Source organism: Amblyraja radiata, chromosome 29 (assembly GCF_010909765.2).
Source record: "Amblyraja radiata isolate CabotCenter1 chromosome 29, sAmbRad1.1.pri, whole genome shotgun sequence".
Classification (NCBI taxonomy): domain Eukaryota; kingdom Metazoa; phylum Chordata; class Chondrichthyes; order Rajiformes; family Rajidae; genus Amblyraja; species Amblyraja radiata.
The window spans coordinates 24,729,117-24,755,619 of NC_045984.1; the positions used below are offsets into that span (position 1 = coordinate 24,729,117).

At 40.2% G+C, this 26,503-nt stretch overlaps 1 protein-coding gene across 3 annotated transcripts in view; it reads right to left on the reverse strand.

Annotated features, from left to right (window-relative positions):
- The window catches only part of csnk1g2 (casein kinase 1 gamma 2), a 94,479-nt gene that overhangs the window by 29,329 nt on the left and 38,647 nt on the right, over positions 1–26,503 (reverse strand). For all 3 annotated transcript variants that reach the window (XM_033046933.1, XM_033046934.1, XM_033046932.1), the window contains exons 2-6: positions 20,304–20,727; positions 15,213–15,253; positions 8,077–8,146; positions 6,135–6,283; positions 314–548 (exon numbers count right to left, since the gene is read on the reverse strand). In XM_033046933.1, coding sequence (XP_032902824.1) covers positions 314–548; positions 6,135–6,283; positions 8,077–8,146; positions 15,213–15,253; positions 20,304–20,487 — 679 coding nt within the window. In that variant the 5' untranslated portion in view covers positions 20,488–20,727. The remainder of the gene's footprint in view (positions 1–313; positions 549–6,134; positions 6,284–8,076; positions 8,147–15,212; positions 15,254–20,303; positions 20,728–26,503) is intronic.

Here is a 26,503-nt window from a genome sequence, read left to right on the forward strand (position 1 = left end):
AGTCTGCTGCAATCCTTTTTGCAGCAATCAGATAAAGGAGTTATTATAGAATTAATAAGAGTTGTGATGCAATAGCTAACAAATTTTTGATCCCGATCTTATTTATAAATATTTGAAACCATTAAACACATTAATTGGAGTGCAACTGTGCAGGGACTTGAAAGAATTGAAATAAAAAAACATACAAGAACCACAGAGGTAACTAATGATATCAGTAACTTAAATCAAGTAGGGCTACTGTTTCACTTGAGAAATTCACTTCTGAGCCGCCACTGAGCAGGAAGCCTCTTCAACTACATCAGTAAGAAATTACCTTTGCCTAGATGTGTGTTAATGCTCATATACCGTGCTGTCCCAGTTAAACTCTTGTGCTCTCGGTATGGGATGTGCTTTTTGGTCTCTGGATCTATGTATTCTTTGGCAAGGCCAAAGTCTATGATGTGAATGGTATGTTGTCGCTTGCTCCCTGGTCGTCCCACTAAGAAATTCTCTGGTTTAACATCTCTGTATATTAAACTTTTGCTGTGTACAAATTCCATTCGCGTAATCTGAAAGGACAAATCAAAAATCCGGATTAGTAAATTAATTTAAAAGTCCAGGTTTACTCAAAAGCCTACAACAATTTCAACTTCAATCACTCCCATCTTGACCTTAAGTTAGAATAACTTTAAAATACTAGTAAAGATTATTACGAACAATTGTCTCAACTTTTCTTCCTTTCTTCATTGTCGGAGCCCCTTTTGGACTTGGGCCATGTATTAATCTTGAGACTAAGGTGCAGAATAAAACTCACACTACATAGATCCAACAATCCCATCCTAAAAGAATAATTCTGAAACCTAATTAAGACTGTCCAATATATATTTTTAAATTTGGATCCTTCAATATTACAGATGGATTATTTTTATTCATGACTTATAATTGGGTTGGAATTTTGGCCTTCAGAAGTGTAAGGCTAATGTTTAAACAAGTGGGTACTCCCCTTCTTACATGTGAGAATTGTTGACTTTGCAACCATGGTTGACCCTGCATCAGCACTGAGAGAAGGGGGTGGGGTGGGGAGATAATAGAAGAGCTGATGTAAAGAAGAGGGATAGGATTAGAGTAGTTTTTTTGCTACTCAAACTCTAGAGTTCCTCTCGCACATCATTCATTGCTAAATAAACTGTTCAAACTAATGTACTGGGATCAAAGCAGCACAGTTGTTTAAACACTTGACTTCAACCTCTCAAGCCCTGTATTCCAACAGCAAGGCTGTTGCAACACCATCTAAGAAATAAACTTGGTATTAAAACACAACGAACTGCAGATGCTGGAATCTGAGTAAAACACAAAGTGCTGGAGTAACTCAGTGGGGCAGGCAGCATCTGTGGAGAACATGAATAGGCAATCTTTCATTGATATTAAATAACTGCATACATTTGAATGTGGTCAACATATTTGAATCTCGCCATGATTTTAGATTCTCAGAAATACGGGAAAATCATTATTTCTGCAAAATCTCCGGTAACAAGAAAAAAATAACTCACAGAAAAACTCCCCAATATCAAATACCATGACTTTTAATTACCATTGGTTATTCCAGCTCTACTTGATGTAGGGCTTTAATGCATTTCAAAATGTTTTTGTTTAAACCACATCCAATCTATGTAATATTATATGTCAGAAATTCTTTTCATTCATGATTTAGCATGAGATTAGTCTGTACAAAATACCATATTGCCTTGGACCAGTAGTTACTGATTGAGTACTACAGTAAAAGGAGATGGTGACAAAAGACATTTGTAAACATCTACATAATTGCACTAAATGCCAAGATATAACAAGCATCTCTTATTTCTTATAATTTTAGATACCGCTATCAATACAGATAGTTCTGCTGCAACACGAGTGTTCCGAAGAAACCTCACGTTAAAGAAAATCAAGTTATAAAACAATCACGTCAATGCGGGAGGGGGGGAAGAGAGTAGAAACAAGAAACTGCAGATGCTAGTTTACATAAAGGTCAAAATGCAGGAGTAACTCAGCAGATCAAGCAGCATCTCTGGAGAACATGGATAGGTGACGTTTCGGGCCGGGTTTGAAGAAGGGTCCCACTCCAAAACATCACCCACCAATGTTTTCCAGAGATGCTGTCTGACCCGCGGAGTCCTTTAGAAACTAGAGAGTTTCAGACTTCCAATAACCTGGCGGGGAAATTTGCAAAGGCTACTGGGGAGACTTTAAACTAGAATGGTTGGGGCGAGGGACTCAAATAGAGAAAGCTAGTAGACAGAATGGGAGGCAGGAAGCAGAAAAGGGAAGCACTCGGACACAAGAGGAGAAAGAAGAAAAAGGAAATAAACAGAGAATAAGAGGCGGGGGGGGTTTCTTAAATGTGCATATTTTAATGCTAGGAGCATTGTAAGAAAGGTGGATGAGCTTAGAATCTGGATAGACACCTGGAAGTATGATGTTGTGGCGATCAGTGAAACATGGTTGCAGGAGGGCTGTGATTGGAAACTAAATATTCCAGGATTTCGTTGCTTCAGGTGTGATAGAATTGGAGGGGCAAGAGGTGGAGGTGTTGCATTGCTAGTCAGGGAAGATATTACAGCAGTGATTTGGCAGGATAGATTGGAGGGCTCATCTAGGGAGGCTATTTGGGTGGAACTGAGAAGTGGGAAAGGTGTAGCAACACTTATAGAGGTGTATTATAGACCGCCAAATGGGGATCGAGAATTGGAAGAGCAAATATGTAAGGAGATAGCAGATATTAGTAGTAAGCACAAGGTAGTGATTGTGGGAGATTTCAACTTTCCACATATAGACTGGGAAACACATTCTGTAAATGGGCTGGATGGTTTGGAGTTTGTAAAATGTGTGCAGGATAGTTTTTTGCAGCAATACATAGAGGTACCTACTAGAGGAGGGGCAGTGCTGGACCTCTTGTTAGGAAATGAGACGGGACAGGTGGCAGAGGTATGCGTTGGGGAGCACTTCGGGTCCAGTGATCACAATACCATTAGTTTCAATATAATTATGGAGAGGGTCAGAACTGGGCCTAGGGTTGAGATTTTTGATTGGAGAAAGGCTAACTTTGATGAGATGCAAAATGATTTAAAAGGAGTGAACTGGGACATTTTGTTTTATGGGAAGGGTGTAGAAGAGAAATGGAGGACATTTAAAGGGGAAATTTTAAGAGTACAGAATCTTTATGTTCCTGTTCGGTTGAAAGGAAACAGTAAAAATTGGAAAGAGCCCTGGTTTTCAAGGGAAATTGAACATCTTGTTCGGAAAAAGAGGGAGATCTACAATAATTATAGGCAGCATGAAGTAAATGAGGTGCTTGAGGAGTATAAGGAATGTAAAAAGAATCTTAAGAAAGAAATTAGAAAAGCTAAAAGAAGATAGGAGGTTGCTTTGGCAAGTAAGGTGAAAGTAAATCCAAAAGGTTTCTACAGCTATATTAATAGCAAAAGGATAACGAGGGATAAAATTGGTCCATTGGAGAGACAGAGTGGACAGCTATCTGCAGAGCCAAAAGAGATGGGGGAGATATTGAACAATTTATTTTCTTCGGTATTCACCAAGGAGAAGGATATTGAATCATGTGAGGTAAGGGAAACTAGTAGAGTAGCTATGGATACTATGAGTTTCAAAGTAAAAGAAGTACTGACACTTTTGAAAAATATAAAAGTGGATAAGTCTCCAGGTCCTGACAGGATATTCCCTAAAACATTGAGGGAAGTTAGTGTAGAAATAGCCGGGGCTATGACAGAAATATTTCAAATGTCATTAGAAACGGGAATAGTCCCCGAGGATTGGCGTACTGCGCATGTTGTTCCATTGTTTAAAAAGGGTTCTAAGAGTAAACCTAGCAATTATAGACCTGTTAGTTTGACTTCAGTGGTGGGCAAATTAATGGAAAAGATACTTAGAGATAATATATATAAGCATCTGGATAAACAGGGTCTGATTAGGAACAGTCAACATGGATTTGTGCCTGGAAGGTCATGTTTGACTAATCTTCTTGAATTTTTGAAGAGGTTACTAGGGAAATTGACGAGGGTAAAGCAGTGGATGTTGTCTATATGGACTTTAGTAAGGCCTTTGACAAGGTTCCTCATGGAAGGTTGGTTAAGAAGGTTCAACTGTTGGGTATAAATGCAGGAGTAGCAAGATGGATTCAACAGTGGCTGAATGGGAGACGCCAGAGGGTAATGGTGGATGGCTGTTTGTCGGGTTGGAGGCAGGTGACTGGTGGGGTGCCTCAGGGATCTGTGTTGGGTCCTTTGTTGTTTGTCATGTACATCAATGATCTGGATGAAGGTGTGGTAAATTGGATTAGTAAGTATGCAGATGATACCAAGATAGGGGGTGTTGTGGATAATGAAGAGGATTTCCAAAGTCTACAGAGTGATTTAGGCCATTTGGAAGAATGGGCTGAAAGATGGCAGATGGAGTTTAATGCTGATAAATGTGAGGTGCTACACCTTGGTAGGACAAATCAAAATAGGACGTACATGGTAAATGGTAGGGAATTGAAGAAAGCAGTTGAACAGAGGGATCTGGGAATAACCATGCATAGTTCCTTGAAGGTAGAATCTCATATAGACAGGGTGGTAAAGAAAGCTTTTGGTATGCTAGCCTTTATAAATCAGAGCATTGAGTATAGAAGCTGGGATGTAATGTTAAAATTGTACAAGGCATTGGTGAGACCAAATCTGGAGTATGGTGTACAATTTTGGTCGCCTTATTATAGGAAGGATGTCAACAAAATAGAGAGAGTACAGAGGAGATTTACTAGAATGTTGCCTGGGTTTCAACAACTAAGTTACAGAGAAAGGTTGAATAAGTTAGGTCTTTATTCTCTGGAGCGCAGAAGGTTAAGGGGGGGACTTGATAGAGGTCTTTAAAATGATGAGAGGGATAGACAGAGTTGATGTGGACAAGCTTTTCCCTTTGAGAATAGGGAAGGTTCAAACAAGAGGACATGACTTCAGAATTAAGGGACAGAAGTTTAGGGGTAACATGAGGGGGAACGTCTTTACTCAGAGAGTGGTAGCGGTGTGGAATGAGCTTCCAGTGGAAGTGGTGGAGGCAGGTTCGTTGGTATCATTTAAAAATAAATTGGATAGGCATATGGATGAGAAGGGAATGGAGGGTTATGGTATGAGTGCAGGCAGGTGGGGCTAAGGGAAAATAATTATTCGGCATGGACTTGTAGGGCCGAGATGGCCTGTTTCCGTGCTGTAATTGTTATATGGTTAACAAAGTTATTTTTACCCCCACAGGATTTTCAAAAATAAAAGATCTTTATAATAATTCATTTTTATTGCTGCAAGCTTAAAATACTAAAGGCAGAATGTTACATTGCGTAACACTACATATATTGTTACCTAGTGTCAACAGAAGTGATTGTTGTCAATTTCAAGGTAGACAAAAATGCTGGAGAAACTCAGCAGATGAGGCAGCATTTATGGAGCGAAGGAAATAGGTGATGTTTCGGGTCAAGACACTTCGTCAGACCCGTCAATTTCAATGGCCTTTTGTGGTGAAAGTAGCAGCTATGTTCTGAAGAGGCAATGGTGTGCAATTACAATGGTGTGGGGATGTTACATAGAAAAAGTGACAGCTCTTTTTTTCTGCTTGTCAATCTCCAAATGCAGATTAAGTGATTCCTTGGTTGCTGATTGAAACCAATTCAGCCAGCATAATGCTGGTGTCTTTCCCCAATTCATCACTCATGTTATGTATAATCAGCATTATGGAATCACGTGTTATTTCAGAACATAGACACAAAAAGCCGGAATAACTCAGCCGGGACAGGCAGCATCTCTGAAGAGAAGGAATGGGTGATGTTTCGGGTCGAGAACCTTCTTCAGACTGAGTCAGGGAGACTAGAGATATGGAAGGGCAAGGTGTGAAAACGACAGATCAAAGATCAACATCACCCATTCCTCTCGCCAGAGATGCTGCCTGTCCCACTGAGTTACTCTAGCATTTTGTATCTATCTTCGGTGTAAACCAGCAACTGCAGTTCTTTCCTACAAACGTTATATCAGAACCCTGTCGATCTTCGCCCTTCTTATTTTCATTTATACTTAAAAAAAGCTACAACCGATAACAAATAACTCATTTTGCTCACTTACCAACTGTATAGCTATCATTAACACAGTTTTAATGGAAAATGTTCGATCACAAAGATCAAATAAATCCTCCAAGCTAGGTCCCAGCAATTCTAGTACCATGGCATTGTACTTTCCACAAGGCCCGAAGTAGTAAACCTGAGGTATTCCCTCTGTTCAAAAAAAAGAGAAATGCATTGATGAGAAATTTAAGAAATATTAATCTTGACACAATTTGTAAATGCAATTCCATTAAAGTAGAAGGCCGAAAGCAACAGACCAAAAATGTGCACAATTTGGAAAATCTACAGCATTCACTATTAATAAAATGAGCTCCAGCTTCTGAAATTAAACTTTACTTTTGACTTTGCTGCAAACTTAAGCACAATGAAAATGCTGACTACACCCATTCAATTTTGCTGGACGTGCAAACTCCAATCTAGCCAAGGAACCTGAAAACAAGTCAAACCAGATTGCTACTGCATTCTAGTCTAATTTAAATTTCTACAATTTGTATGTTTTGTCTGCATTCTTAAGTATTCTGTGGCCTTTATCTCTTTGGAAAACCTTTGGCAGAACAGTCAACAGATTGGGGAAGGCAGCCTTAAGAGTCACCTTAAAAACGAGAAAAATAGGGCCCACAACTTTTGAGCAAAAGATAACCAATTGGATTCACTTGTATACACTGGGAGGGAGGGGGGGGGGGGGGGGGGGGGGGGGGTGGGTTTAAAAAGATTGAAACACTCGCCAGCCCTTCAGAACACTGCAGTGGCATGATACAGCTCCTGCCCTATGTTAACACAGGGTATTCATTAATGACTTGATTATTGAAGTTACCTTATCTGAACCAGAAGACAAAAGTGCAACATGCCGTCTCGTCATCCTAGAGGTCAAGTATATTCAGCCAGAAAATTACCCTCAATGGGCTGTCCCACTGCGGCGACCTAATCTGCGAGTTTAGAAGAGTTTGCCCTTGACTCAAACTCGCAGCATGGTCGACACGTGGTCCTAGGAGGTCCTGTGAGGTCACTGGAACTCTCCTTCATGCTCGAGGGAAGTTCCCGCATACTCGTGGCCTCAGTTTGGTAGAGGAAAATGTTTCAGCATGTAGTGCAGTGGAGTGGAGTAGCTATGTAGTTACAGGCAGTCGAGGACAGCTGTAGGCAATCTCCTTCGCTGACTATTCATTTTAATCGACCATTGGAGTTTTCAGGACCAAGGAAAAATGTAAAATGCCCGCTAAACTTTATTATAAGTTGTCTGGTTGACACCAACAATGATATAATGATTTTCTTAAAGCTTCGTGAGAAGCAGCAACAAAACAAAGGAACAGCAGAAACATGATTGCCAGGTAATGTGGCCCCTTAAGACTTTTCCAGCAGTCTATCACATTATTGGCAGATCTGGTCTCAGCTTCAATTCCACTCTCCTTTATTCTCCTTTCTTATCCTCTCTCACCAAATTCAACACTGTACCATAGAAAGCAATTCATCGGGATGCATCGGGGAAAAAGGTCAAGATTAAAATCAGAAGCAATACATGAGCACTTAATGGAATATTTTTTTTATCACACTACAGAGGGAGATTGCAAAAAGTCAAACAAAAATTCTGACAGACAGGAAAGGAACAAAATAAGAAGAACGGACATGAAACGGACAAAGCGGGATTACAATAGCGATTACCATGAGGTTAACTATGAACTTTCCTTACCAAAGAATTAAAAATAAACACGGATTAAATTAAATGTTTAAAATCTTTTACAGATACAAATAAATTTTACAAAGCACCTATTAAAGCACTTCCAAGCAATCTCTTTATTAGTCTATATAGTTTTAGAAAAGCTCATGAAACAGAAATAATGTAAGTTTTTTTTAGGGGAGGATATAATATGCGTAAAAAGACAACCAGTGAAGACAGTTTAACTGAATTTTCAATTATTAACTAAATTTGTGTCCTAATTTCTTACCTGCATTTCCCAGTTGTTTGTAGAATCTATACTCCAAATGAAGTTGTGGAGCCCTGGATTTTATAGGTTCCTCGGATATGTATGGAATGACATTGATATCATTAGCATTTGATAAAAACTATGAAAACTAAAAATTAAGTAATAAACAGCAATTCATTTCTGTAGAGAAACTACAGATGCTGGTTTATAAAAGTAGACACTGTTTATAAAAGTAGATACTGGAGTAACTCAGCGGGTCAGGCAGCATCTCTGGAGAACATGTCTGGACTACTTTGTTGCCAAAATTTGTCTTGTTATCACTACTCATTCACAGCAACTTGTCACAAAACACATTTCGCATTTAGCTTTTTCTAGCAAAATCAGAGCTGCAATTTTCTACCAAAGCTCAAAATTAATGATGAAACTCTTCCATTCAGAATTGTCGCAGTTGACTGATTTGAGAGCTGAATTACAATACCCCTGTTCAACATATCAATTAAAAACATGCATCCAAAGCATGCGCTACAACAACCTGTTAATTAACAGGACCTACAAAATGCTCCATCAATCTGTTGTGAATTAGCAGTGCACAGGAGGGTTCAGATCCTCAGTCAGATCCAAAATCGAGGGATGAAAATGAGAGAAATGTTGGGAATTGGAAACAAAAAGCTGACACTCAGCCGGTCAGGTAGCATCTGTGAAGAAATGCAAGTGTCAATCTTTCAAGCGCTAGACACTTCGCCAATTCTAACGCAAAATGTTAGAACATAATACATATGAGCATAAGTCATTGGTATTTTTAAGTTGTAGATTAGTTTGTTATAGAGGAATTAGGCCATTCGGCCCATCAAGTCTATGCCACCATTCAATCATGGCTGATCTATCTTTCCCCCGCAACCCCATTTTCCTGCTATCTCCCCATAACCCCCAACACCTGTAATAATCAAAAATCTGTCAATCTGCACCTTACAAATACCCAATGACTTGGTCTCCAGAGCCGTCTGTGGCAATGAATTCCACGGATTCACCACCCACTGACTAAAGGCATGTCCTTTTGTTCGGAGGCTATAGCCTCTGGTCCTAGACTCTCCCACTAATGGAAACATCCACCAAATCCAGGCCTTTCACTATTCGGTACGTTTCAATGAGGTCCCCCTCATCCTTCTAAACTCCAGCGAGTACAGGCCCGGAGCCGTCAAACGCTCATCATATGTTAACTCAATCATTCCTGGGGATAATTATTGTAAACCTCCTCTGGACTCTCCAACACCAGCACATTGTTCCTCAGATATGGGGCCCTAAACTGATCGCAATACTCCAAATGTGGTCTGATCAGTGCCTTATAAAGCCTCAGCATTACATCCCTGTTTTTTTTATATTATAGCCCTCTCAAAATATATGTTGGATTGAAAGATATTTGATAGGTAAGGGTGTCAAGGGTTATGGTGACAAGGCATGAGAACGGGGTTAAGAGGGAAAGATAGATCAGCCACGACTGAATGGCAGAATAGACTCGATGGGCTGATTGGCCTACTTCTGCTCCTATGACTTAATGAAACTGAGGGGGCAATACAGAGGATGGTGGGTACACAGAACAAGATTCCAGAGGAGGCAGGTACTATAACATTTATAAGACAAAATACTGGAGTAACTCAGTGGGTCAAGCAGCATCTCTGAAGAAAAGGAACAGGTCTCCTATCTCTGGAGATGCTGCCTGACCTATTGAGTTACTGCAGCATTGTGTCTACCTTCGGTGTTAACAAGCATCTGCAGTTCCTTCCTAAACATTTAAAATACATTTGGTCAGGTTCATAGATAGGAAAGGTTTAGAGGTATATGGGCCAAATATGGGAAGGTGGGACTAGCGTAGATGGGGCATCTTGGTCAGCATGGACAGTTGGGCTAAAGGGCCTGTTTCCGTGTTGTATGATTTTATCTAATTGATTGATTGATTGATTAATTGATTGATTGATTATACCTTTAATAATCCTTTACAGGAAATTACAGTGCCACGACAGCTTCAAGACAGACATAACACCACACATTTCCTCAAATAGCTTCCATACTTAACAAGTTAAAATACAAGTTAAAATACAAGTTAAAATACAAGTTAAAATACAAGTTAAAATACAAGTTAAAATACAAGTTAAAATACAAGTTAAAATACAAGTTAAAATACAAGTTAAAATACAATGAATGAAAAAAAAGTGCAGTTATTTATGCGCATTATATAACCTTATAGCAGCTGGTATACAAGACTTCCTATGTCTCTCAGTTTTGCACATTGGTGCAATCAGTCTCTGACTGAAGATGCTGCTCTTGATCACCTTCAGGGCATGGAGTGGGTGAGTGGGGTTGGTCATTATTGAACCCAGTTTGTTCAGAGTTCTGGCCTCTGCCACCTGCTGGACCGTTCGTTGCTCAGCCCCGACCACTGAGCCGGCCTTCCTGATCAGTTTGTCCAGTCTGTTTTTGTCCGCTATGCGGGCGCCATCTTCCATCTCCCATCTTCCACCCCAACACAACATTTGATTTTGTTCCTTTGTCCCCAACCCACTCAAACTTCAGGCTTGTTTGATTGCAACTTATTTCAGTGTTTATGAAAAGATATTATCCTGAAATTTTATCCAGGTTTTCTCTCTCTCCAGATGCTTCCCAGTTTGTTACAGTCTATTATTAATGCCAGCAGGGTAGAAGGCATGGATTTCAAATATTAACATAACCAATGGAGTATGTCCTCCTTTTACAGTAGTCTGAACAAAGTAAAGGACTGAAAAAGTCATTCAGAAGCAATTAGCTGGGCAAAGCATTAAATGACCTTTGGTGCTGTTGTATCCAGTAAAACCATGGTTACATCTCACTTCAAATTGCACAGGAATCTGCTACTTGACTGCTCCTGCAGTTTTTAACTTCACTGTTTATATTTTCAGTAAGTGGATTCAAATTAGATTCCTGCTGCTACTCTCACCCTATTTACATTTGATTAGGCATCTGAGAAAATTGGAGCTCTGTTTCATTGGTTGTTTTGATAAATTAATTTTACCAGAATAATGTTTACTAAACCATTTATGCTATAATGAAATTTACTATCAGCATTCCTGTTAAAAACATTTTTTTAAATTCCTGCAGCTGCATGTTGAATATAAGCATTTATAAAAATGATTCAGCGTTAAAAGAGAGAAAAATGTGCACAGACATACAATATTATTTTTCTTTATTTATGTTTCTTCACACAAAGGGTGGGTGTATGGAACAAGCTGCCAGAGGAGAGTGAGGCTTGGACTATCCCAACATTTAAGAGACAGATAGACAGGTACATGGATAGGACAGGTTTAAGGGATATGGATCAAATGCAGGCAGGTGGGACTAATGTAGCTGGGACATGTTGGTCGGTGTGGGCAAGTTGGGGCGATGGGCCTGTTTCCACACTATCACTCTATGAATTCACTGTACATTAAAAAGACATGTTTATCAGACAAGGTTACCATTTTTATCCATTAAAGCTACAGGATCTGAAAAAGGGTCGCAACCCAAAAAGACATCCATTTCATCCAAAGATGCTGCTTGACCTGCCAAGTATCTCCAACCTTTTGTGTTTTATGTTTTCAAACACCGACCTTATAGTTTTTTAATATTTCAAATAACTTGAAAGGATTGAAATTAATTAATTTAATTAAAAAATGCAAACCTTAAAAGGTTACATCATTAATATATAGTGAATAACTAAAAAAAAAAAAACCAGGGTCATTAGACAAAGGAGCAGAATTGGGCCATTCTGTATTTTCCACCATTCAATCACAGCTAATCTATTTCCCCCCTCAACCTTATTCTGCTGCCATCTCCCTGTAACCTTTGACGCCTGTACTAATCAAGAACATATCAATCTCCACTTTTAAAATACCCAATGTCTTGGCCTCCACAGCCGCCTGTGTCAATGAATTCTACAGATTCACCACCCTCTGGCTAAATAAATTCCTCCTCATTCTAAAAGGAACACTTTTTATTCATTGGTTGTGCCTTCTGGTTCGAGACTCTCCCATTACTGGAAACATTCTTTCCATGTCCTCGCTATCTAGGTCTTTCATTATCCGAAAAGCCCAGATAGGGTCATTTCATTAACTTACTTTTGAATAAATATAGGGGATTCTATTGAAAGATGTATTACTTGCATACAATTAGGGGTTGGATTTTGAACTTAAGCAGCCCCTCACCCCAATAAATACTGGGGTGCCCCACAATCAGAGGTGGATCCAGGTTAGGGTTGTCAACTTTCTCACTCCCAAATAAGGGACAGCAGGTCATAATAAGGGACAAATTCCCGACAGCAATTAGTTGATCGACTCGGCCATGGCTGGGTGAATGATGCGTTGGCCCAGGTGCTGGACTGCACACAAAGCCCAGCCGGCGGGCCAGCTGAGGAGTTTTGGCTTGGACGACAGACTTTGCATGCTACATTGCGCGCAGAGTCCGGCACCCCATCCAACTTATGAACCGCTGATCGGCCATGAGAAGGAGGGGTAGTAGAAATACAGAAGGAGGCGGTAAGCGAAGGTCGGACAGCTGGCCGGGGTGCCGACCGACGGGGCCACGGGCGAGGCGCTGCTGCTGCACTCCATGGGCTGCACTACATCGGGACGGTTGAGGTTGGGCCAGACGCAGCGCTCCGACCCGACAGTTCCCTCGACCCGAGTAGAAGCAGTCAAATATGGGACAAGGGCGGTCCCGTATGGGACAAACCAATTTAGCTCAATATAGGGGATGCCCCGGCTAATACGGGACAGTTGGCAACCCTAATCCAGGTACTGAGCAAGAGGTCAGATAATCCGGGTGGGAAACAATTGGCTGGCCATTTACATGATCCAGCTCAATAGCTGGATTTACATGATCCAGCTCAATTAATACATGCTTCTCCAATGTACACTACTTGCTAGAAACTCAGTTGTCACTGAACAATTGAGCTTGGCAGTTTATTGCCACGTGTACAATGAAAGCCTTTTGTTGCTTGCTATCCAGACTACATGATTACAATCGTGCCATCCACAAGTGCACAGATACAAAATAAAGGGAATAATGTTTAGTACAAAATAAAGTCCAGCACAGTCCAATTAAAGATAGTTCGAGGGTTTCTAGTTACAAATTTGCTGCACAGATATTAAATCTTGCTGAACTTACTGGATTCGAGATAGGTCTGAATATTAAATCCCAGGATCTGTTGTCAAACAGGTCTCAATCTCACTTTAGATGCTAAAAGCAAATTTAACATTAAATGGAGAAAAGTAGGTGTGTACTGACCACCAGGAGGCATAAGAAACATTCAAATTGAGATTTGTCATCTCACCATGTGGTATGACTAGAGGCAAAAAAAAAACACGCCCACACTTCTGCTGAAGTATTTTACTCCACTCCTGATTTACTTTAAAAATGTCCAGTTAACTGTACCAATCAATACATTGTCTCGCTTTAATGAGTTAGTCAAAGAGAAAAAAAAAATCAATAACAATGCCCTATAAAGCATTTTTGTTACTTTGTGGAAAGTTGTTCAGAGAATAAAATAATACCAATTTCAATGAAGATCCTGGGGCGTGGGTAATGCGAACATGGTCCTAGGAGGTCTACTGCTCTAAAGGGGCTGTCCCACTGCGGCGACCTAATTGGCGAGTTTAGAAGACTTTAGGAGAGTTTGAAAAAGTGTCATGTTGAAGACCTCCTTCGACTATGTTGAAGACTAGCTTCGACTATGTTGAAGACTAGCTTCGACTAGCTTTGGGGAAAATTGGACACCGAATAGCGGAGAGTGAAGACGACCTCCTTCGACCTCCCTTCGACTATGTTGAAGACTGTCTACGATTACCCTTGATTACCTACGAATAACATGCTGACATACTACAACCTACCTCGACTAAACCTACGAGAAAAATAAAATTAAAAAAATCAATTTTTTCCATGGCGACCTTTTAAAAAAAAAAAACTTGTGAGCATTTTTCAGCACGTTGAAAAATACGCGACCTAGCGAGGCCTCGAGTACGCAGGGACTAGTCTCGAGCATGAAGGAGAGTTACAAAGACCTCCTAGGACCTAGTGACGACCATGCTGCGAGTACGAGTCGAGGGCAAACTCTTCTGAACTCGCGGATTAGGTCGCCGCAGTGGGGCAGCCCCTTAACTGTGTCTATTGTAGATGGAAGAATGCTCTTGGCAGTCCCATGAAGAAAGATTACATGATAAGGAATTAAAATAACAAAGACTGAAGATAAGAGAGACAAGTTTTTTCTCCCTAAAGCAGTTTGGCTTTTGAATGAATACTTTCATGGTTTATTTTTTTGTCCCTCTGTGTTGCCAGCTACGAAATTATCAGATTCATTGAATTCAACTTCTTAACCTACCATGGGTACATTAACACGAATAGCACTCTCCAAGTTGATAATTTATTCAGTAAATTCATAAAATCCCAAATGGTTCTTATTTAACATTAAAAATGGGTAGACATTTGCATATCCACATTTTAAAAATAATTTATGTTATTATTTTGCGGAATTAATGTTTCTAGTTTTCCGGCTGTATTTCTGTTTAGTGATGAAAATAGCTGGTGGTATTATGTACCGAGCCATTCAAATATTGTTATTCAAAATAAAGAATAATACTTCATGTGTTTTAATGCATTGAAATGAAGCTTAAAGTGCAGTGTTTCGGAAATCACGCATCCACATTTGGAAATCCTTGATCTTGACCTAATCAAAAGTGCTTCTTTTAAATGTCAAGTAGCTGTGTTTTGGGTAATAACAGATGCAACAATGTGTTATTTAATGTACCCACCATAGATAATAATTCATGTGATGACAATAACTGCTCCAAACACTTTGCTTGTAAATTTGTGCACGTTGTCAGACCTGAAACATGGTCTGTCCATTTTTATCCACAGAAGATGCTGCCTGACCAGATGAATTCCTCTAGCAGTTTGTTTTTTCACAACTTAACCAGCTTGCAGTTTCTAGGTTCCTTACTTTGGTGAAAAATTTTCAATTACAGTGGCATGTACACCCATTTCTGAAATTAATTGGAGGCGATTCAGAATCAGTTCTGCCACTCACACAGCAAGACCTAGGAGCAATATAAAATATGCGTGCTACACCTATTTATGGGAAATTAAATATAACTTACCAGTTTGATGGCCACATATTCATTTGTGTACAAATTCTTTCCTGTATACAACAAAAATAAATTTAAAAGGGGAACAATGCATCACCAATGCCTTATTACTGTAAATGCACATGGATGTAAATTCATTAATAATCTATACTTCCAGAAAAGGTCAGCAATAAATCACATCTATAAAATGGGCCAAAGGTGAATTTTAATGCAAATTTGCTTTTTGTGATTCGATATTTGTTTGTACAAGTTGAAAAGAATTGCACAAAACTAGTCAGACCCTCAGATTAAATGCATTGCTCCTTCAGGTTCTGTCAATTGCTCTGGCTTGCAGCTCTTTACAGAGGAGCTCAAAATTAAAGTGATTCATCCCAAAACAGGTCAATCTGCAGTGGCCACAACATGACGTGTACATAAGCAGATGGGAAGCTGACTGTTCATCATGTGCCAAGAACTGTATGGAGTGTACAGGTCACATTTAAAAACATGACTTGCATACAGGCAACTGTGATTGCTTTTGATCACAGGATTGAATCTGGTCTTATGATACAAGGTGCTCTGTGTTGCTGTGCTTGGTGCAGGTGTGGCCGAGACTAATAACTGCTCTCAGCCATTATCCAAGATCTATACTCTTTCAACTGAAGCTCAAGAAATAGGTTTGCACAACCTTGTTGCACAAATCTTCAAAAAGGTCAGACCCCAGTCTAAAACCTATTTTTGTGCTTGGTTGCTTCAAGCTTTGCTTAGACCTCGAGTATGTTAACTTCAAGTGTCACTGCAGATTGAGGTTTAATCCACCCCTATCGTTGTGAAACATGGAACTGGCCACATTGCCCCCGAATGTTCTTTCTAGCTGGACCCATTGTTATACCCTTCCCCCAGAGCACTTAATTCAGAGGAACATCCTTGATCATAAATTAACCGAACAAACAGTGGTCTGAACAGGGTGTCAGAGTCCTGGTGAAAACAAATATGGTGCATCCTATTTGGCAGTCAAAGTCATTTGGCCAAATGCCTCAACCACAAAGTTACAAAGCTTTCAAACAAGTACCAAGATTTTGCTTGAGGCAGGCCATCCCTACAAAAATAAAACATGGAGCGCATCTGCAACAACTTTAACAGTCTTTTTGTTATTTTACGCACATTAGAAAAAAACAACTATTTTTAAGTATTCTCCAATTTTTCCCCCATATTAAAATCATAAGGGAATCGCTAGGTTGAATGTAAAGACTTTTACCCAGGGTAGGGGGAATCAAGAACCAGAAGACATAGTTTTAAGGCAAGAGGGGAAGATTTAATAGGAAACTTTTTTTCTCCTCAGAGGGGGTGGGTATATGGAAAAAACTGCCAGAGGTAGTGGCTGAGGAAGGTACAATAACAATATTTAAAAGACGCTTGGGCAGATACATGGATATGGACCAAATGCAGGCAAGTGGAATTAGCTCAGATGGGGCAATTTGATCAGCTTGAATGAGTTGGGCCATAGGGCTTATTTCAGCTGTTTGACTTTATTTGAATATGCATGCTTTACAGTCCTCATTTAGAAAGGCACTAGGTCACTTCTGAATTCAGGTGATTGTGGAACATTGATTGCACTTTCCTGAAGAATCAGGTGACAATATACGATCTGGCAAATATCTACTTTGAACAGCCTTTTTAATTGTGCATCAATCTTTTATGTTAGAAAGTTAGAAAAATCTTATTATACACATTTATCAATGAAAAATCCTTCATTAAATGCAATTTAATAATAAACTTTTGGCCAGAAGTTAAATCACAGCATTTAAGTGATTACGAGGGAATCCTTTTTCATCCACATGCAGAAACGTTTGGCCCCCCTTCCCTTAAAAGTACTCCCAAAAATACCGAGCATATCTTCTGTCTGCAGACTAAATTCTTTAATGTTATACAATGCAGCAGTTAAAATATAAAAACCTAATGCCTGAAGCCAAATCTTTGCCTTAATCCAGATAGTTTTCCATAAGAGTGGGGCAATTTATTTTACGAAGCTAGTCCTACATGAACAATGGCATGAGTCTTTATTTTTATTTGAATAGCTTCCATATTTTTTTAATAGATTTTAAAAGGCAAAAGCAATAAGGAGAGACCTGCTCAGGAATAAGAAAGCTGCATACAGTGCCTTCCATAATGTTTGGGACAAAGACCCATCATTTATTTATTTGCCTCTGTACTCCACAATTTGAGATTTGTAACAGAAAAAAAATCAAAAAAAAAAATCACATGTGGTTGAAGTGCACATTGCCAGATTTTAATAAATGCTATTTTTATACATTTTGGTTTCACCGTGTAGAAATACATAGTCCCCCCCCCCATTTCAGGGCACCATAATGTTTGGGACACAGCAATGTAAAGCCCCTATACCACTTAGGAGACCTAAACAGCAACCTCTGGTGACCTTGCCTGCCACCCAAGGTTTCCATGAGGTCACCGAGGTTTTGGTCACTCTCCCTAAAAGTGGTTTCCGCGTGGTCAAGGCTTCATCTAGGTTGCTGCTATTTTTCCATCATGATTAAAACCGGCCTCGACTAAAAATAGGCTGCCGTTTTAAAAATCGATAATTTTTTTGTCGCAGGTCTAGTCGAAGCCGGTTTACTTCATAGTCGAGGAAGGTTTTCAACATATGCGCGGGAGGTGGTAGGAGGTTGCAGGTCACTTCGACCTTGATTTTTTTTTTTGGGTGACGGCAAGGTCACCAGAGGTTGCTGTTTAGGTCTCCTAAGTGGAGCAGGGGCTTCACGTAAATCAAAGTAGTCATGTTTAGTATTTTGTTGCATATCCTTAGCATGCAATGAACTGCTTGAAGTCTGCGATTCATGGACATCACCAGTTGCTGGGTGGCTTCTCTGGTGATGCTCTGCCAGGCCTGTATTGCATCCATCTTTAGCTTATGCTTGTTTTGGGTCTTCAGTTTTCTTTTCAGCTTATAAAAGGCATGCTCAATTGTATTCAGATCGGGTGATTGACTTGGCCATTCAAGAATTGACCATTTTTTAAGCTTTGAAAAACTCCTTTGTTACTTTATCATTATGTTTGGGATCATTGTCTTGCTGTAGAATGAACCGCCTGCCAATGAGTTTTGAGGCATTTGTTTGAACTTGAGCAGTTAGAATATGTCTATACACTTCAGAATTCATTATGCTACTACCGTCAGCAGTTGTATCATCAATGAAGATAAGCGAGCCAGTACCTTCAGAAACCATGCATGCCCAGGCCATAACACCCCCGCCGTGGTGTTTCACAGATGAGGTAGTATGCTTTGGATCTTGGGCAGTTCCTTCTCTCCTCCATATATGGCTCTTATCATCACTCTGATATAAGTTAATCTTCATCTCATCTGTTCACAAGACCTTTTTCCAGAACTGTGGTTGCTCTTTTAAGTACTTATCGGCAAACTACAACTTGGCTATCCTATTTTTGCGGCTAACCAGTGGTTTGCATCTTGCAGTGGAGCCTCTGTATTTCTGTTCATGAAGTCTTCTGTGGACAGTGGTCATTGACAAATCCACACCCGACTCCTGAAGAGTGATTCTGATCAGTCGGACAGGTGTTTGGGGATTTTTCTTTATTATAGAGAGAATTGTTATGTTATGTTCTGCTTACTGTGTTTTTCTGTACCACAAACTGTATGTCTGCATGACTGGAATCAGCTTATTGTGTAAAATCCTGTACTGAACATGAATTCCACCAGCTTGACTGTGTGGTCATTAAATAATCTTGAATCTTGAATCTTGAATTCTTCGATCATCAGCTGTGGTCTTCCGTTGCCTGCCAGTCCCTTTGCGATTGTGATTTTGGCAAGCCTAAGGTTTGGCTGATGTCTGTAACAGTTTTATTCTTGTTTCTCAGTCTCAGATTGGCATCTTTGACTTTCATTGGCACAACTTTGGTCCTCATGTTGATAAACAGCAATAAATGTTTCCAAAGGTGATGGAAAGACTGGAGGAAAGACTAGGTGCTGAGAGCTCTCTTACGCCTGCATTACAGAGCCAATTAAACACACATGGGCAATGTGAAGTCATGTGTCCCAAACATTATAGTGCCCTGAAATGGAGGGGGACTATGTATAAACACTGCTATAATTTCTACATGTATAAAATGTATAAAAATGGCCTTTATTAAAATCTGTCAATGTGCACTTTAACCACATGTGATTTTATTCTATTATAAATCTCAAATTGTGGAGTACAGAGGCAAATAAATAAATGATGGGTCTTTGTCCCAAACATTATGGAGGGCACCATAGTTATGATGTGTTTACAATGAGGAATTGTGGATTCAAACGTTCAATGAATGCATGAGAATTTAGATTTGCCAAAGCTTCTCAACGAAAAAAAAATACTGCAATATGCTGAATGAGTTTGAATTTGGAGAGGAGATTTAGCATAAATATATGGATGAAGGCTGTGATTAGAAAAGATTAGATATTCTTGCAGGAAAAAAAAAAGGTTAACAGAAATTATTTAGTCCAAATGGAAACAAGCTGTTCGACAACATTTGAAGGACATCAATGTTGATCTGATTAGTACAAGAGCCACCAGTACAAGAGAATAAATCTCCTGGCAATAATGGAGTCACCAAGAAAGATAATTTCAAACCCCCAAAAAATTGAGGATACAGCATAATTAATGTATTTGACACGTGCCATTACAAACGATACAAGAGGCTGAAGAGACAAAAGATAAATATAGAGAAATTATGTGCATGTTGTAAGATGTATGATGCTTTCAGCCACAGGATCAATTAAGTTAAAGTTAATAACAGGGTATCAGGGACATAAACACTGCAGTGAACAAAGTTACAACCTTTCTGTTCGTTAGCTATTTGGACAGGTACATGGACAGGAGAGGTTTAGCGGGATATGGGCCAAATGTGGGAACGTGGGACTAGCGTAGATGGGGCATCTTGGTCGGCATGGGCAAGTTGGACTGAAGGACCCATTTCCATGCTGAACACCTCCAGGTGCCAGACCTTCGTGTTATTACTAGACAGACAGCTTGTAAAAGTCAAACAAAATCAAACCAGTTTAATCAGAAATGGGTAAAGCAGTAAACAGAGGGAAGCGATAATTCTGACGACTCTCACCTAAACGAAGCTCTCCAAAGTTTCCACATCCAATCTTCTTTCCCACTCGGAAGTTGGGACCCACCATTAAGACTCCAGAACTGGTCCCCGAGCTCCGGCCGCAGTTGGTTCCCCGTCCTCCAGACTTTGACATTCTCTTCGCTTCTTCTGCTTCACCCCTCCCCCCTCTCTTATCAAAATCCATAAGTTTGTGATAGCCTGGCTTCTCCACGGTTACTTTGCCATGCAAACCCACAATGACAAAACTTGGAATTTTAGTATTTCATCACGGTTAAAACAATGTGCTACTCCACGTTTAGCACCACCACAAGTCTCGACAAATCTCCCATTTCTGTCTTCTCTTGTACATTTTTTAAGAGACAACGCATCCTCCGGTCAAATCGAAATTAGAGATGCAACAGCCACTTTCCTTTTTGGTGTAGACCTGCAAAAAAAAAAAAAATCAATTACTTTATATTTGTTGCTATTAGTAGATTAAAAGAAAAAAAAATCAGAATTGCTAAGAAAAAGGACCAAAGGGAAAGGTTATTCAGATACTGCACTTTGTTTTTTTTCAAACAAATTCATATTGTAGAACAATCCTTTCAATGTTCTTTTGCTGTTTTGTATCTGTCGCTATTTTAATTGCTGCATCTATAATGACGATTTTTACTGTTTACTCCTGCGAGCAAAGGATTTCATTGCACCCTGGTTCATGACTATAAACAATAAACTGAATCTTTCCTGCTGCTTGATATGGAGCAATGTTCAAATGTTACAGGGGATTTTTATAAAGGAAGGAAGGAGGAAAAGATTTAAATCAATATACCAAGCCTGCAACGTCCTACATATTCTGGTACTTGAGAAGGAGGATTTTTAAATCCTGCAAATTCTTGTAATTTAAAACCTTAAAAGCCTTGTATCATTTTTTCAATTTTATAGACTTGCTCTGCTGCAAGTTTAGGCAGAAATGGCCATTGTCAATTACTTCCCCAGAAACAGGGCCGCTAAGTACTGCAGGGTACGATTGTGTACAATTTACTTTTCAGTATTTCCACTTGTGGGAAAATATGTCGCGGGTGCTCATATTATTTGGCATGTGGAAGAGAGCAGATGGGATCAACTCGATTTGTTTCTACTCCACAGCACCAAGTATTAGCACCGCAATGCTCATTAAAAAAAAAAGTACATTGTCCTTGTAATCCAAAGCTGCTCTGCCCAAATTATTCCATAATTCATTTTTGGCATGAAATTCCCATTTTCCCCTTGTAATTTGTACTGATTAATTCAATTTCACTGGATGTACATTTTTTTTTTCCCAGCACAAAGACATTTGAATTATCAGCAGAATGAATCCACGAAGGCTGCATAACATTACCTACCTCAGTGTTCCGCTTATATTGATGTCAAGGCCTGTGCTCCCTGGACGTACCCATAATTGAAAATGACAAACAAAGGGGAGCTCTGCATTAAGACGGAGACTGTACATCAATAAATGGGAATTTGGTGCAAGGCAGATTGATTTTAATAACACTGATGGTAGATTGGAAAAAGCCCAGGCACTGGTAAAAGATAGATCAGTAACTTGTTTGTGAACAATAATGCACAAGCAGAGTCAATTAAAGGCTTAGTATTATGGGCACATGTATTGAGGTACAGTGAAACACTGTTTTGCATGCTATCCAAACAGCTCAGGTATGCCATACATAAATACAATCGTCAAACTCAGGTACAATAGGGAGCAAACAGTAAGATAGAGTGCGGATACAGTTCTCAGCATTGTAGAGCATCAGTTTAATTTAGAGATACGTCGTGGAAACAGGCCCCTCGGCCCACTGAGTCCGCACCGACCAGCGATCCCCGCACATTAACACTATCCTACACACACTAGGGACAATTTACACTTATACCAAACCAATTAACCAACAAACCTGTACGTCTTCAGAGTGTTATAGATCTCAGAGAAAACCTACGTGGTCAAGGCGGGAATGTATAAACTCCGCAGAGGCAGCACCCGTAGTTGGGATCGAACCCTGGTCTCTGGCGGTGCAAGCGCTGTAAGGCAGCAACTCTACCGCTGTGCCACCATGACGCCCAGTCTCTTTGTCTCTACAACTTATCTGCAATGGGGGAGAGCTGAATCAGACAGTACCCTAGCTTATGGAAGGATCGTTCAGAAGGCTGATAACATTGGGGAAGATGATGTTCCTTGGTCTGGTGGTGCACACTTTGTGCTTGTGCACTTTTGCTTGAAGGGAGCAGGGAGAAGAATGAATGACTGGGGTGGGACAAGTCTTTGATTATGTCGGCTGCTTTTCCGAGGCAGTGTAAAAGTGTAGATGGAGTGAATGGTGGGAAGTCTGACGTGTGAGAAGCGGCACGGTGGTGCAGCGGTAGAGTTACTGCCTTAGAGACCCGGGATTGATCCTGTACAAGCATCGGTCTTGTATCGCCGGGTGCTCCGGTTTCCTCCCACACTCCAAAGGCATACAGGTTTGTAGGTCCAGTAACTTGGTATAAATATAAATTGTGTGTGTCTGTGCGCGTCGGTGTGTCCTTAAACGCCACCTATCCATTCCTTCTGCCGAGGCTGCCTGACCTGCTGAGTTACTCCACCACCGTGTGTTTTGGTCAAGTGTGTGTATAACAGTGAATGCAATTTAAAATCCTGGAGGCCGTCATCATTCTTCACATTCGCCACTTTAATCAGTGGTGAACAATCCCCAGTAAATGTCATTTAGAATGTTGGACTCAAAATCCCTGCTTAAACCTGTAGTCCTGTTTTTAAACTAGATTTTTGTGGAACCACCATGGACTGGAATTAGTTTCAGTAACATTACCGAACAAGGGAGGTCCACGAATTCCCTTTAAATAGTTGGAGCAGTATTCATTCCAACCAATCACATTAGGATTCAGGATTCACATTAGTAATTTAAAAGCCAAATCTTGCAGATGCTGGAAATCTGCAAAACAAAGCATTGGAAAATGATAATGATAATGAAAATGATAATACTCAGGACAGGTATCTGTAGACCGAAAGAAGAGTTAATGCTTCATGTTAATGACTCCTGGTGGAAGACAGTGGAAATAAATGACTGTAGGAAGAAGATGAACACACGATATAAATACAGGACTATCTTTTGCCTCGTGCATCAGAATTATACAGGCAGAGAAGCTCACAAACTGAGACCTCATTAGTATGCTGCACTTGCCATTAATGAGCTGGAAAATAAAACTTCCAGAAAGATTAATGGTTCCACACAACTTGCACAATATTTCTGTGGACTACTTAAATGTAACCGGTATAAGTGAAGATAAAAAAAAAAATTTTACTCATAAATTGTGCAAGACTTCAGCAAGACTTGTCAACAAAATGTGACAACCTTTAAAACTGTGTATATGCATGCGAATATCTGGGAGAGAAAGAGGGGAAGAAGAGAAGTGTGTCTGGAGAATGAATGGTCAAATTGGCAGTTCGGTAATTTTATGGAACTTCTTTAAGTGAGAATCCTTTGAGAACCATTTACCAAGATAATGTGAATTCATTTAGAATTTAAAGTGGTATACATTGCTTAAATTAGACAAAACATTTCTATGGCTCAGGATCAAAAAATAAGTTTGTCACAAAGAGTAAACTTTAAAGTTCTGAACTAAGATAACTCACATGCCACACACAGGTGCTGGGCAATAAGAATATCCTCCCAGAGAAAATCCAGCAATGATCCCCTAATGTTCAATGACATTACCATGACTGAATCTCCTACTATCAATATCCAAGAGTTGTCAATGACCAGAAAATGAATTGGAGCAACTATTATATTCACAATAGGGCTGCAAGTGCAGGTCAGAGGTGAGGAATCCTGTGGTGAGCAAATCACTTCCTAACTCCACATAATGCACCATCTACAAAGCTCGTCACGAGTGTTATGGATGCTCTTCACTTGCCTAGGTGATTGCAGCTTCAACACTATTCAAGCAGGTCAACACCATATTGACAGCAACCTGCTCAATAGGCACCACATCCACAACAATCCGCACACTCCGCCAACCAACAATGCACAGAAGCAGCAGTTTGTAACATCTACACAATGCACTGAAGCAACTCGCCAAGACTCCTTAGACTGCATCTTACAAACCCACGACTTTGACCACCTGGAAGGACAGGAGCAAAAATTTAAAAAAAAACACTGCCATCTGGAAGTCACACATCATCATAAATTGGAAACATATCACTATTCCTTCACAATATACTTCTTCAGTCTGAAGAAGGGTCTCGACTCGAAACGTCGCCTATTCCTTCTCTCCATAGATGCTGCCTCACCCGCTGAATATCTCCAGCATTTTTTGTCTACCTCAGATTTTTCCAGCATCTGCAGTTCTTTCTTAAACTATTCCTTCAATGTTGCTGGGCCAAATCCTGGAACTCCCTCCCAAACAGCGTTGTGGATATATCCGCATTAGGGGACTGTAGTGGTTCAAGGCTGTAGCTGACCAACACCTTCCAAAGGCTCATTCAGGGGATAAGCAATTAAATGCTGGCTCAGCCTGTGAAACCCACATCCCCTGAATGACTATTAAAAATGATCTATTTTTGCTATCAAATGACTGAAGCAAATATACAGTTACACAAAAAACAAGTGGCACAGCGGTAGAGTTGCTGCCTTACAGCGCCAGAGACCCGGGTATGATCCCGACTATGGGTGCTGTCTGTACGGAGTGTGTACCTTCTCCCTGTGACCGCATGGGTTTTCTCCCGCTGCTCCGGTTTCCTCCCACCCTCCAAAGACGTACAGGTTTGTAGGTTAATTGGCTTCTGTAAATTGTCCCTAGTGTGTAGGATAGTGCTAGTGTATGGATCGCTGGTCAGCGCGGACTTGGTGGGCCGAAGGGTCAGTTTCCAAGCTGTATCTCGAAAGTAAATATGATTGATGCAGGAAAATACTGAGCAAGTCTGGCTTCATCCAGTTATATCATTATCATTTCAGTTGGTGGCCATTTCTGTTGCAGCACCAAATACTGTCATAATGCCAAGGATAGAAACATAGAAAGAAGGTGCAGGAGTAGGCCATTCAGCCCTTCGAGCCAGCACCACCATTCAATATGACCATGGCTGATCATCCAGTACCAGTCCCCTTTTCCTGCTTTCTCCCCGTATCCCTTGATTCCATTAGCCCCAAGATGCAAACCATCACTACATCATTGAAATGAATATGCACCACTCTCAGAGTGCCATTATCTTTTATTTTAAAAATATCAATTTTGAATCCCTGGACTGGGTTATTTGTTAACTGTTACCCAATATCCCTGTTACAACTTGTAATCCGTTTGCTCATGTTTGGCTTCCTCAAATAAAGAAACAGTAATATAATTAATTCTGCCCAACACATTCCTAATATAACATCTCACTGACACTTGAGTAGGCTCTTCTATTTCACACCTTCAGAACAGTGAAAACATTTATACAGTGTTCGGGACGGCTAGATAAAATGCATCCCTCAACAGTAAATTTGGGACGTTAAATTAAACCACGTAATTGAAGAGCAAATAAAATAATAATTTGGGCGTTAAAGATTCTGTGGCACAATCAGGATAAATCAAAATTTGGACAAGTCCCTCATCAATATTTATCCTAGTGTGTAGGATAGTGCTCGTGTAGGCATGCTTGCAGGTCAGCGTGGATTCAGTGGCCTGAAGGCCCCGTTTCCACAATGTATCTTGAAACTAAAAACTAAGGGAAAAAAAAAAAACAATGTTTGGGAGACTGTTGCCAGGTCGCAGGCGTGCAAACATTGAGGATATAATAAGCATAATTGCTTGTATAAATGTCAGAGACTGGGCAAGAATACTTGATATGGGAGAGGCTATTAAGGGTCATTGGCGAGCTCTGTGACTTGAAACCCTGAAATTAGTATGGTCAGTACTGATATTGTTCATCCACACATGCCAACCCAGTTCTCGGTGGATGGGAAGATTTAGCAGAGGGTGGTGCATCCTTGGCATTCATTGCCACGAACAGCTGTGGAGGCCAAGTTAAAAGATACTTTTAAAACGGAGATGAACAGATTCATCATTAGCAAGGGTGTCAGGACTCGTGGGGAGAATGCAGGATAATGGGGCTCAGAGGGAAAGATAGATCAGCCATAATTGAATGGTGGAGTAAACTTGATGGGCCTAATGCCCCTGTATTCTGCTCCGATAACTCACTAAATCTCTCAGCTCAA